We start from the raw sequence: 13,669 nt of genomic DNA, 5'->3' as shown, positions 1-13,669 counted from the left end.
GAATTAATGCATCCTGATGGGGACATACATCTGGCTGCTGGGGAAAGGTTCAGAGCTAAGTATCTTCCAGGGATCACCCAGCTCCTAGAGCTGAGGTCTAAAGGACATATGTTCTGGTGCAGCCCAGCCTGGGATGACAGCCAGGTCTGCAATTAAAGAAGATCCAGGTCATCCCTACCTACAGCAGCAGGAACAGAGACAGCAATTGGAGAATGTGTGTCTTACCACTGGGTCACGTGGGTTGAGTGTTGAGTGGATTTTCCTGGAGAGAAATGGTGCCAAGGTCTCCACCACTGCTACGTGATTCTGTACAAACTCAAGTGTCTCAGCTTCCTGCACATAAAAGAGAAGTTCAAATAATGCTGCACCACACGAAGACACCTGCAGTGGTTCTTGTGACTGTCCCAAGGCGGGCGCGGGAGCAGAGCCTCCCTGAAGTATACCAGGAACAGGAAGAAAGCTGTTGAATGACCTTGGAAAGCAAATGTCGAATGACCAAGGAAAACAAAAGCACTGGTTTATTTTTTATTTTATTTCAAAGTTGGGAAGGGAACTGCACGAAAAGGAAAATAAAACACAGCCTTACAGTATGCCAGAGACCAAATTCCATTCTTAGCTGAGATGCATGAAACAACTTTCAGCCATGAGAATGGAAGAGATGGCTCAGTAGCTCCCCTCTGAATGCTACTTTGGGCTACAGCCCTGGAGCTAGTATGTGAGCCGGGAGGGTGAAAACAGGACTGCCCACCAAGAGCTGCCTTTAACGTGTTAGGATCTTGGTTCCCACCAGTCCAAAGTCTTCATGAGGGTTTTTTAGCCCTGTTCTGGTTTTAATTTCCATGGTATCTCTGTTAGTGGCCTAAACCGTGGATATATTGCACAGCCTTCACTGAACACTGCCACTCCACTACCTGCTGCTGTACTGTCGAGCTCATTGGGGATAACACGTCATCTTTTCCCTTCCTAATCATCTGGATGTCATTCAGAAAGCTGGGACAAGGAGAATTTTTTTCCCCAGACACCAGCTTTCCTTGGTAGCAGACAAACCTTGAGCTTTATAATACTACTTGTACATAGCACTTATATAGCTTTACTTCGTCAAAGTGCTGTACTAGCATTAAGTAATTATCTCTCTCCCTAATGGCCATTAATGCTGGCCTTTCACGAACCTCCCCCAGCTCCCCAAAGTTCATATCTAATACAGCAGTAAGCTGCTCAAGGGGAGTGGCTGGTTATCTTGCAAGTCTATAGGCTTAGATGTGTAATGAGGCTTCAGAGCAGAGGCCAGGTGCCCTGGAGTATCAGAAACATGTGGCTGTAGACCAGGTCGTGCACTTGGGAGTACACATTAGGAAGGGATAGAAATGAGTGGGTGATACTGTGATCTTGAAATGGAGACAGAAGAAGGAAACTTTGGCCGCTCAGAGGATATGCACTGATTGCTCTAGTTATTACCAGGATAGTACTGCAAGCTGAAAGAGCAAAGCGTCGGGAATAACATGTCAGTGGGGTGTTATGGTTTAGCCCCGGCTGGCAACTAAGCACCACACAGCTGCTTGCTCATCCCCCCCTCGGTGGGATGGGGAGAGAATTGGAAGAGTAAAAGTGAGAAAACTTGTGGATTGAGATAAGATCGGTTTAATAATTGAAATAAAAGAATAAAATAATAATAATAAATTAAAAAATAGTAATGAAAAGAAAAATAACAAAAATAGAGGGAAATAAAACCCGTTAAAGACAAGTGGTGCAAATGAAAACAATTTTTCACCATCCACCGACCGATACCCAGCCTGTCCCCAAGCAGCAGCCCCCTGGCCAGCTTTCCCCCCCCCTAGTTTATATGCTGAATGTGTCCTCATATGGTATGGAATATCCCTTTGGTCAGTTGGGATCAGCTGTTCCAGCTGTGTCTCCTCCCAGCTTTTTGTGCTCACCCTAGCCTGCTCGCTGGCAGGGCGGTATGGGGAGCAGAAAAGCCCTTGACTCTGTGCAAGCACTGCTCAGCAATAACTAAAACATCCCTGTGCTATCGACACTGTTTCCAGCACAAATCCAGAACGTAGTCTCATATTAGCTACTATGAAGAAAATTAGCTCTATCCCAGCCAAAACCAGCAGAGTGGGCATGGAGAGTTGATCTGGGGAGAGAAAGAGAGCTAAAAGTGTCAAGCAAAGCTAGACAGCCATGGCAATGGGATAAAGACGCCAGTCTGCAGGTCTATGAAGCATTAAAATAACAAGGAGAAAGGGTGAGCTTGGCAGCATCATAGGGTTTAAAAGGAGGAACAGAAGAGGATTTACTTGCCTTATTTGCTTGAAAGCAAATCCCTCTTCCAGGTTGTGGAGTGTTGCCAGGGGAGACATCGCAATGTCACTGTTCGAGGACATATCACCCTTAGGGGCCGTTAGAAGAGGAACCTGCATGATGGCTGGGTTCCTCCATCCCTGGCTCCCAGGGGGAATGGAGGAAGGTGAGGTGGGAAGCTGTCATGACTGCTTTAGAAAAGACTCAGAAGTAGCATACTCCTGACAAGCCTCTGTCCTGCATGGTCACTTATTTCTGAAACCTGCCAGGCCCAGCTCTGAGCAAACAGGGGCTTGACTGAAGCAAACTTTCAGCTTCTCTCCAAAGACACAATAATGATTCTTCCCAGAGCCAAGGACATGCCATGCAAACTGGCTTTGCAAAAGAAAAAAATCAGCATCCTTTTTTTTTTTTTAAGCCTGATTTAATAGCATCACTTTGCTTTTAAGCTTTTGATGATGGCTGTAAAAGCATGCAGCCATCGGAATCATGTGCAAGTCTACACTGGCGTAACATAGATCACAGCCACTACATGTTATGCAAAGGATTTCTGTCACCCTGGCCACACTCTGCTTCCTATGGTCTTAGTAGCACAATCCCTCCTTTCTCAGCTCTAAATAATTTTGCTACATCAGCAAATAACGGGGTATGGCTGATTGCAGACCAGGAAGACTCTACTTAGTGTTCAGTTACTACACAGCTTCAGAGCAGGGCCTTTCCCTGCCTTCCTGCATCTGTTTTCTCAGCTGTTAAATAGCAATTTTAATCCTAATCAGTTTGCAAGGGGAGCAGCATGAAATAGTCAAAGGTGATGCTTTAAAACGTAGTAGTCAGCCTTATGTGCTAAGTTAGACATTGGAGTGGTTTTATGGTACAGTTTAATTGATGCCTGTTCTGCTTATAGCTAGCCAGTAAGTGCGAGACTTAACATTTCCTCTCAGAAATGTGGCACATCATTGTTTGAAATGCAAAGAATACCTCTGCAAAGAATACCTTCTTATCTATGAGCGTATTTGAGCCATATTTTGGGACCCACACATTTCTGGGCATTGCTTGGGATTTCCCCCCCCCTTCCCCCCAATTAGTTTGATTATTAATTATTAATGGAGTAATTTTTAGTAAAAGATATGTCTGACATACAGGGCTGAGAGGAATGCATTGGCGGTCCCTGGGCTCTACCATATGAGCTAAGCCAAAAGTGTGTCATCACATTCTTGGGACAACCATTGACTATGTCACTGGACTGGCAGTTCTTCACCAGAATGTGTCTAGAGGAGAGCAAAGACCTTGATTTTAATTTAGCTTATTAGAACTGGGCTGGGACTACTGGCTTCTCTGTTCCGCTTGCAGGTCCAGATCGGTGTAGTGGTGTAAATGAGGGTGCTCCCATTCAAGCAAAACTGCTGTAATAATGTCTGAGCAAGCTGAGGACCTGGTTCATAGAGCCTGCTCTACTGTAAGACCTGTTCAAAAGTGTGCTTGACACACTGTACTACCTGTAATCTCAAACGATCCTGCCAGATTCAGGATATTGCAAATGTAGAGAGCTTTGTAATAAGTGATTGTTTTGAGATTGCTGGAAAACTGAAGAGTTAGTGCTACTTAAAGGAGAACAAAATAAGCATTAGCACAGCACAGGTTTTGCGACAATCAAATTTGATGTATGTCCTGTTCTGTCGATAACATTTCCTCAGAGCCCTTCACAACAAGGGAAAGCAACTGGTAAAAGCTGGGAATGCAGGAAAGAGCTAAAATTGCAGCCAGGGTTCAAAGGAACAAAGAAAAGCATATTTCTATTTCCATTACGGGAGAACATTCCCGGGAGTTCAGAGCAGCAAGCTGAGAACACACCAGCCAAGCCATTTCTAAATAGGAGGTGCAGAGCTGCAATGAGCTTTTTATCTTCACGCATCGCAGTTCTGAGCAGCTCCGCACTTAGTGAAGAGAGGTGTTCCTGAGACCTTTAAGATCATTTCTCTTTTTTGTAGGAAGAGGCTGTTTCAGAGTTAGAAAAAGGGCTTGTTTGCAGACCTCTGAGTACAACAGTGCAAGCCCGGGTCCAAATTCTGTGAAACCCCAGAGAATTTTGACTCGCACCCTCCGTGCAGAAAGCCTGCTGAGCATCATGCCCGTTTCACAGCCTGGCCCAACACCCCTCCCCAGCACCATCCTCCTGCTCCCAGGCACTGAAGCGTCTCTGTACTGACCCTTCTCCACACGAGTTCTGCTTTCGTCAGGCAAAGAAACCTGTGGCAGCTTGGGAAAACCGGGAGCTTGGAAGAGAGCTTTTATTTGTGCAAGAAACGTTTTCATCCAAGCAAGCACAACGATCTCATTATTTTGAATAGGCATACATATGCTGGAAACCTAGACACCAGGTACCTTCTCCCCTGATCCGTCGTAGGACCAGAGAGATTTCTGCCTGTTTGATTTAGTTGCAGTGCTACAAAGTTATTAGCACTTGCTTTTTTGGTGTCCATAATGAGACAAGCAGTCTTCCAAGCAGTACCAAAAAAGCACATCACTGCTAAAACCTCAGACACTTTACCCTCTGCAGAAATGAGTGCTGGAGACTTGCAGCCATACCGCTTCCAGTGCCGGCTGGTTTTATCAATTAGCTATTTCCCCACAGATGGTGCTTCTTATGTAGAAGGACAGAACAGAGACAAACTTGTCCTGCTCAGAGGCGCTTGTTTAGAAATCTCTAGTGAATCCAAAGGTAAATCCATCTGCTTTCAAACTGTTTCCATGTATCCTGCAAACCTGCCGTATACCTGCTGGGTACATGTGCCCTAGAGAAGGGTAGACCCTGACTGAACAAGTACCCTTCCCTGGCTTGGCATACCCCAATGGGACTTTGCCCATGGGATCTTCCATTTCCAAACTCTCCAAAGGGGCTGCCTTTCCTGCCTCCATGAAATGCTGGGCATATCCTTGCCTGTAAAAGCGTGTTCTTTACAAACAGACCGCCTTTTTGCAGTGTGGTCCTGCAGTCATTTACATATTCAAAGCACTCTTTGAAAAGGCCTGTAGCACAGTTTTACGAGCACAAAATCTTTCGTGCAATTAGGTGATGTGCAGATGCCTGCGCATGGCTTCTAGAAAACCTTACCGAAGAGGGACAAACCTCACGCTGTATTTCTGGGGGGTGCCTCAGAGCGCTGAGGCCCTGCAAAACTCAGCACAATACTTTGCTGAACACCATCTCTTGCCTTGCCTCCTGGTTCATCAGACTGTAGGGCTGGAGTATGTGCTTGGCATTTTGTCACTTGATTTCTTTTCAAGCCCATTTTGGGAGGAGAGGACATCATTTATCTTGATACAGTTCACTCCCTATCCATCATGCTAACCAAGTGGGATTGGCGGGTAAGCCCATGGGTGGTCACGGAGGCAGTAGCCAGCCCAGCTTTTTTGAACAGCTCCTTGTTGATGTAGCTCACAGGGAGGCCCTGACTTTGTCCACATCGCATCAGGGCTGACCCCTTCCTCAGGGCTCTCATCACTCATATTTCCTTGTGCCTTTGCCCTCACCCAGGTTGGAGGACACACCATGCTGCCTATCCGCTGGATGCCTCCGGAGAGCATCATGTACAGGAAGTTCACAACAGAGAGTGACGTCTGGAGCTTCGGGGTGATCCTCTGGGAGATCTTCACGTATGGGAAGCAGCCCTGGTTTCAGCTCTCAAACACAGAGGTACAACAGTACTGAGACACCTCAGCTGACAACTGTGCTTTTACCATCTCTCCTTTCCAGGTTGCTTGCAGTTTGTACGTGGGTGGCCCCCTCCTTGGCGCTCCCATGGCCTCACCATGGGAGAAGGGTCATTATCTGCATTCAAGAGCTGGGGGAGCTGAGGCACGCAGGAGTCAAAGGGCTCTGCCAAATCCATGTACTTGCTCATCCTCAACCTCTCTCTTCCAAGTTCCTGGCATACCTTCACAACAGCCACACCTGATGAACTCCCGGGGTGCTGCCAGAACTACTGAATACCCAAATTGCTGCTGGGATCTAAGTTATTGTCATGCCCTGCATTTCCTCTGCTCTCTTTCTCCTTACTTGATAGCTGAGGCTCTTACTGCAGTCTTCAGTTTATGAGAAATTGTTTGAAGCCCGTTATATAGCAGGTGGCACATTTCAGTGGGGCTTTTTCCCATAAGGATATCTATTATAAGATTTGCCCCAGTTCATGGAGGATGGCACCCATGGAGATGGTTCGTCCTTGTTATTTTTTTTAAATAGCAAAATTTGCAGCTCATCAGTATAGGGCTGTACTGTAAAAATGTTGAGGGAAGGCTGGCTGGGATTAGCAGAGTGTCACAGCTGAGGTTTGAGGCACATCAGCAGAAATGCATTGGAAGGGTTTTGCTCAGAATAGCAGGGGGTATTACAGAAGAGGAACAAGATGCATTGACATAGCAGTGTGTGGAAACCTTGCACATTTTTATCCCACTGTGTATCTAATGGATTTCAGAAATTTCACCTTTTGTAATGAGAAATGTGCATTTTCTGCTTTCTGGATACAGATCCCTTAATTAAGTGAGTTGCAGAGATGGCAAATCCAAGGTGTTCCTTTACAGCTCTAATACTTGCCCATTCGTGTGCTCAATGGGGCCTGACTGTATATCCCAAAGTAGCACACGCAAACATTTTAGAGACACAAACAATGGAATTGACAGCGACAGAAGTTATTTGTCACGCTATTTAATGAGCTGCTCTTGCATTTCCCTGGGAGGGTAAATACAAACAGACACAAATGAGCACATGTAGCTTGCACATGGGGGATAGGCATGCTGGAATATGACAGCTCAGCTATCCCCATGCTTTCTGCCTCGGTTTCCTTTGCAGGGCAGCAGGACTGAGAATGTTCACCCCTAACCTTGAAGGAGGAGGGCTGGTTAAAATCTGCACAGATACAGCTGTACTGGCTGTACATCATCCATCATCCATGGAAAAAATGTTTCCTTTCCTTTCCCATTGCAGCATCCCCTTCTTTTCCTTTCCTATTGCTGTATCCCCTTCTTTCCGAGAGCTGAGGACTCTCATCCCAGACCACACCATCCTGGTGGGAGGGAGCCACGTTAACTCTCATCTGGCTCTTTTTTTCACAATTTGTGGAGAGGTGGGCAGAACCTGGGTGGTTACGGAGGACTGACACTTCCACCAACTCCCGGAGGATGAGGTGGCGGAGCAAGTCTCAGCGGCAGCCCGGCCACAGAGGCCTGGAGACGCAGATTAACTGAGCCTGTGCCAAGCTCCAGGCTGCCAGGATGGGACCATGAGCAATCACCACGCTGGCTGAGCATCGCTGTTGCCAGCTGTGGACATTAACAAGCCTGGTATGCCCACTCCCTCCTGTGGCATCTGCATGGCCTCATACTCCCAGAGCATTTTTAGCAGGCTTTTTCAAGACTGGAAGAGACCTTGCCTAAGCAGAGGAATGAGGCAGGGCACCACCTCATCTGAAAGCCTCAGTCAGTCCATTAACTTATGTCTAAGGCCTTTCTTTACCCTGGAGAGAAAGGGCCCACCACAGGGTGCCTGTGCATGTCCAGGATGTCCTGTCAGAAACCATAACTCACCTCCTCCCACAAGTCACCGCTGCCAGCAGCTTTATGGCAATGCGGGCTTCTCTGCATGCTGTGGCTTCCTTGCCCCGCTTTCAGCAGGTCCTAATCTCTCCCCTCTGTATTTATACGCAAACAGCAAAGCGATAAGTATCTGTTGAGCTGTGTGGCAGGCCCATTACTATTCATAAATGATAAATTCCAAACACCCCTTGCTGGGTGGCTTCCCTCAACACACTGCTGGGGAGCTGTGTTTATCTGCAGAGCGTGGCAGGTCACTTGTACACTGCGATGCTGGGACTCATCAACTCCAACCAAGGAGGCCAGACAGTAACAGCAGCTCTCTGACAAATCATACCTCCCTTCCCTTTGCATCCATTCCTCTGGTGAACAAAACACAAACAGACACTTAGGGGAGTCCTTTCCAATGGCATCCCTCTGAAGAGACTTTAATGCTATCTGAGAGCTCACATTTCTCTCATTAGCAGCACCGACCTGACCCGGAACAGAGTTTTTTGCACTGCAATTTTTTTTTTTTTCTCCATCACAGATGTGATTTGAGATGAAATTTCATTCTTTCAGCTGCTTTTCTATGAAATGAGGCAAAGCCGCCTTTGGAGATGGAGGTAGGAAAAGATGCTCTGAACTCTCCCTTGTAGAACTCTCCTGGGCTTTGCAATGGAAAGAACTCTTCATTTTCAGGGAAGAAAAATATCATTTCAGCTGTGCAAAATATTACTTTAGTTTGGGGATTTTAAGGCTTTTTTCCCTTCCTCAATTAGCAGGAAAAACTGACATCATAAATTAAAACTTCATTTCATTTGCTTGTGACCTCCCATTTGGAGAGTGCATTGCGGTAGGTAGGTGTCAAATGGGGAAGATTTTGGGGAACTGCAGGACTGCAGCTGAAGGCAAATTTTTCACTGTAAAATCATCATTCACAACACACAAACAGGTGAGCACTGAGGATCTTGGCTTTTCAGCGCTCCCATTCACTAAATGGTACCACTTCAGCCAAGAAGTAGCTGGGACAGGACATCCTCCAGGAACTGCCCGACTGGTGTTCAATGTCTCTTTTCTTTCTTTCTTTCAGGTTATTGAGTGCATTACCCAAGGCCGGGTTTTGGAAAGGCCTCGAGTCTGCCCCAAGGAGGTTTACGACATCATGTTGGGCTGCTGGCAGAGAGAACCTCAACAACGGCTCAACATCAAGGAGATCTACAAGATCCTTCATGCTCTGGGCAAGGCCACACCAATCTACCTGGACATCCTTGGCTAGCAGTGGCCACTTATCAGAAGTCCCCGCTCCTTCCTTCCGTCTTTCCTTCCCTCACCCCCTCCCAAGTCCTTTGCCCCTCAGCTCCCAAGCAAACATCTTCATATAAACTCAAGTGCCTGCTACACATACAACACTGAAAAAAAAAAACAAAACAAAAAGCAAACCAACAAAAATCCCACAAAACAAAAACCTGTAAGGCAGTTTGGCTTATATATATTTATAGATCTCTCTCTATATATAAACTTCCACACCAATAATGAAAGAAGCTGCTGTTACAGAAAATTATAAGACTTTAAAAAAAAAAAAAGGAACAAAAAAAAGGGAGAAAAAAGTACTTAAAAATATATATATAATTAAAAAAAAAAGAAAAAAAAGAAAGAAAGGAGAAGGTATCTTTCCCCCGAGCAATGACGTAGTGAATTGTAATCCTGCTGTGAGTATGGTTCGGGCTGCTGGGCAGGGCTCTAGACTGGCTCCAGCAGCGATGCCATCCTGGGTAAGAGCCCCAGGAAGAAAAGCCTTGCCCTGGTTGTATGATATGCACTGAATGTTTGAAATCAGTCCTCCCTTTTCGTCCTTACCTCCCTCCCTCCTTCCCAGCCCACAGGTGATGGGCGCAAAGCCAGGGCAGTGCCCCTGGATGAACTCTCTTTTACCAATCCTTTCCCTCCCTCCCTTTTAAGTCCTCCCCCATCCCTCTCTGCCTTCCTGCCTTTTTCCTCCTTCCAACATTTCAGGACAATTTTTCTAATTTGCTGATTCTTAAATGTATAGACTCAAGGCTTTCAAACACACAGTCAAAGGATTGTGGCACCTACGGGTAAAACACACACCGGGAACCAGCCGCCCTCCCACAGACGGCGAGCCGGCCAGACCCAGACCTCCCTCCTGCCCCACGCCGGCTGCTGCCAGGGCTGGGAGAGCAGCGGGACCGAAGCGGCTGCACGAGGGAGTCAAGGGGGGGTCCTGGAGACCCGGCCCTGAATCATCCCCAACCCATTTCAGCGTGCAAGACAGGAATTTTTTTTTTGGGTGCAGGCAGTGACTTTGGGAAGAACAACCCCACCATCCCCACCCCTCCTTTTTCTCCCCACCCTTCACGTTTGCTAACGGCCATGGAGTTCTTCCCCCTCCCTCAGCTGTCTGCACCAGGGCCGGATTGGTCCCTGGTGTAAACCTTCAGCAGACAGCGTTGGATCCCTGGTCCCCTCACAGGGGGAAGGCTGCAGTGTGCAGACAACTGGGAGGGTGCCTGCATCCTGGCTGGGCATGCCTATGGGGCCAGCACATCCCAGCGCTCTTCCTCCCCATCCTCTTTCCTTCCCCATCCCTGCCCAATGCCTCGGTCCAAGCCTCAGGCACAAGCCAGCGGGGGACAGGGAGGGGGACAAGGCTTGCGAGATGGCTGGGAACCTACCAACACCTGCCTGCAGCCCCCTTGCCATTCTCCTCACGTCCCCATCCCCTGAAAGGATTGATGCATCTGCCTTTGAGCTGTTGTGAAATGCAGAGGCTGAAGAATAGCTCCACAGGCAGCCCCGGGAGAAGGGGGGGAAGGAGGGGAAGGTGCCTTCAGGAGCAGACGGCTCAGCGGATGGCCGCAGCAGCCAGCCTTGCATCTCAATGAGGATAAAGGCCTGCCAGGCAGCCACAGGGGGTGGTGGGGACAGTGAGGGAGAGGCAGAAGCATCCTCCCTGTAGCCCATCACCCTCCAGCAGGAAATAATCCCACCCCGGGGAAAGGCTGAGTCAGACGCTGAATCCCGTCCATCCAGACTGGGCTGACAATATAAAACCTTTCTGGGTTGGGTTTTTTCCTGTGGCTAATCGAGGATGAGGGGGGAACCTCAGTTTGGCAGCTGCTCTCAGGAGGCAGGGAGCAGGCACCACAGGCTTTGTCAAGGCAATTTTGAGAAGGCAACGACCGCCAGCACAAAAATAGCCTGCTCAGATGTGGTGCTTGTCTGGAAGGGAATGCAGGTGGGGGAAGAGGAGATGGAGAAGGGATCTTGGCTCCTTCCCCATGGCCAGCGTATATTCATGGCCAGAATGCAAGGGGAGATGGGGGACTCTGACAGACATGGTCATGGCCAGCTACTGAAAGGGGAAGGTCTTCAATCCTCTCCTCATCATCCCCCTTGTCTCTTGCCAATCTCTACCTCCCACCCAAAGCTCTGGCATGACCTGGCTTATGGTTTCAGACAGAGGCAGGGGACACTGCTACCAAGGAGGTCTGTGGTGGCAGCAGTGGCTGTGGATTTATTCTGTGCTTGTGTGAAAAGCAGTGCAAGCTTGGGGTGGGAGACGATGGGTGGCAGCAACCATGTGGGAGTAAGGATGCAAGCTTCCTCTGTGTGTTAGAGAGACCTGGGCTAGTAGGACAGGCTCGTGCCAATGGAGGCTGGATGGACTGCCGCTGAACATCAGCAGCATCGACACCAAAGATGGCATGGCCAGGGACAAGGGTGCGGACCGGCGCCAGGAGTCTGCACACAGGAACAGTGTACCATGCCACCCCTCAATAGCAGGATCTTGCTCCTTTGGGAGAGGACATCTAGTTTTCCTCGCCTGCCTATTTAGGTCCACCTTTGGAAGTGGGAAAGATTGGCTGAAGGATTGCTAACCCTGGCCTGGCTCCCTTTGTATGCAGGCTGCTTTGTCTGAGAGGACTGGAGATTCTGTACACGGGGAGAACAAGTGATGGCTGTTAAGGGCCCAGCATCTCCAAAAGAAAACCCTTCCCTGGGACTGCTTGTGTGTTACCCCAAATGGCTTCTTGCTCTTGTGGCTCCCAGGCACCGTGCCAGATTGTGCAAAGCCACCATTTTGTAGACCCCTCTCTCATGCTCTCATTTGCCTTTTGGCCAATGTCACAGGCCTTTACATTATCAAATCACCTTACAGACACTGTGTTCCCACATTCGGTAAGATTCCCCTGTCACCATTCTGCACAGCAGCTACATCCTCCTTTCCTGCTTTCTTTCCTCCTTCCCCTCCTCCCCAGCACCACCACCCTGTCCCTTTTGCCACCTTCATATGGTCACGACAGTGAGGCAAGCTCAGGAGCTGAGCATGACACCGAGCCTTGGTGCCGTGTGGTTAGGAATAAGTGGTCTGTGAGAGGCAAGGAGATGGGTCCCCAGAAGACGTGAAGTGGCTGATACGAAGGTTCAGGCTGTCTGACTGCTTTACTGTTAGCCACACCAAAAGCAGTGACTGCCTCCAAAAAAGGTCCTTTTGTCAAAGTTAATTGTGAACAATTGCTCAGAAGAGCAGGATAAGCTGCCGTTCTGCAGCGTGACGTCTCTCCGGCTGCGGCTGCTGCTTTATGCCCCTTGGCTTGTTCATGCTGGATGGGGGCTTGTTGGGGGGGGAGGAGGAGGTTGTTTTGTGTTTGAAGAGATGGTGGAAACTGCTACATCCCTTTTTGGTATGACAATTTTGGAGAGGAAGAGCTAAAGCAGCTGTGCTGAGTTCCTGGTGAACATCCTGAGACCTCATTTCCAGAAGCACCTTTCCTGGACCAGAAGCGGAACTGCCATCAGCCCGGATGATGGTACTCTTCCCTGTAGGAAGAAGGGGCTCTGGGGTGGCCCTGCCACCACCCCGTTGCATGCGAGGGGAGGAGGAAGAGTGAGTTGTGGGGAAAACCTCACCGAGTGCCATAAATCTGAGTGTGGGGACCGTTTGGAGGCAAAGAGAAATGAGTTCATGTTCCTTCTCCATTTCCAGGAGAGATACTTATCATTGCCCTGCCTCTACTAAGAGGAGAGATTTATCCCTGCTGCCTGGGAACACCGACAGGTCTCGCCCAGCTCTGGGGCAAACCAGGCCTAATCCCCAGCAGGCCCAGGCAGACGTTCTCACCACCCAGCCTCTTCCACCTGCAGTTTTCTCAAGGGGCTGGTGAAAGGGAGCTGGGAGGAACGCTGGTCTGAGTGCCGCTGAGAAGGGGCCATGGGGTCTTCCTTGTCCCACCTGCATCCTGCTCCCTAAAAATAATTGTTAGCACCAACTCGGTCATGCAAGGGTGTCACTGAAATTATGCTTTCTTGGAGATGAAGGTACTATTTTGGTGCATGGTACAGATGGCAATCGCATGCCAGGGCTTCAAACTGTGGGCAGTAAATGTGGCTCCAGCCTTAGGAGTTCATCAGTGACCTGTCTTGTCTTCCCCACCCATTACTTTTCCTTCCACTCCAGCCTGTCAGGTTGCAAGATTAAAGCTGAAATGTAGCTAAAGTAAGACACGTAATGATCTGCCAGACTGAAAGTCCACCCCGTCTCCCACAAAGCTCGCCCATCTGGTCTTTTTAAGTGTCCCTCAATGCATGTATTTTGAGGGTAAAAAGAGCCTGGGCTGCCTCATTTCGGGGTGGTCCTTGGGTCCACAGGGTGTTGAATTGCAGACAGGTGACTCCAGGAACATGTGCTGCACAGACAAACGTGAAAAATCTGGAATGCCTTTAGAGAGGCTGCTTGCTTGAGAGATATCGTTAGCTTTGAGCTGTCTGCTTGTCC

At 48.7% G+C, this 13,669-nt stretch overlaps 1 protein-coding gene across 4 annotated transcripts in view; it reads left to right on the top strand.

Annotated features, from left to right (window-relative positions):
• The window catches only part of NTRK3 (neurotrophic receptor tyrosine kinase 3), a 224,353-nt gene extending 215,205 nt beyond the window's left edge, over positions 1-9,148 (top strand). For 3 of the 4 annotated variants that reach the window (XM_009635072.2, XM_009635071.2, XM_009635068.2), the window contains 2 exons: positions 5,840-5,998; positions 8,963-9,148. In XM_009635072.2, the coding sequence (XP_009633367.1) occupies positions 5,840-5,998; positions 8,963-9,148 (345 nt within the window). Of the gene's footprint in view, positions 1-4,718; positions 4,739-5,839; positions 5,999-8,962 lie in introns of all 4 variants that reach the window. The other variant, XM_009635069.2, reaches the window with a different exon arrangement.
• Positions 9,149-13,669: the final 4,521 nt, after the last annotated feature.

Source organism: Egretta garzetta, unplaced genomic scaffold (assembly GCF_000687185.1).
Source record: "Egretta garzetta isolate BGI_Z169 unplaced genomic scaffold, ASM68718v1 scaffold322, whole genome shotgun sequence".
Lineage (NCBI taxonomy): Eukaryota > Metazoa > Chordata > Aves > Pelecaniformes > Ardeidae > Egretta > Egretta garzetta.
Note: the sequence above shows the minus strand (reverse complement) of the source record. Positions and strands in the feature narration are given on the sequence as shown.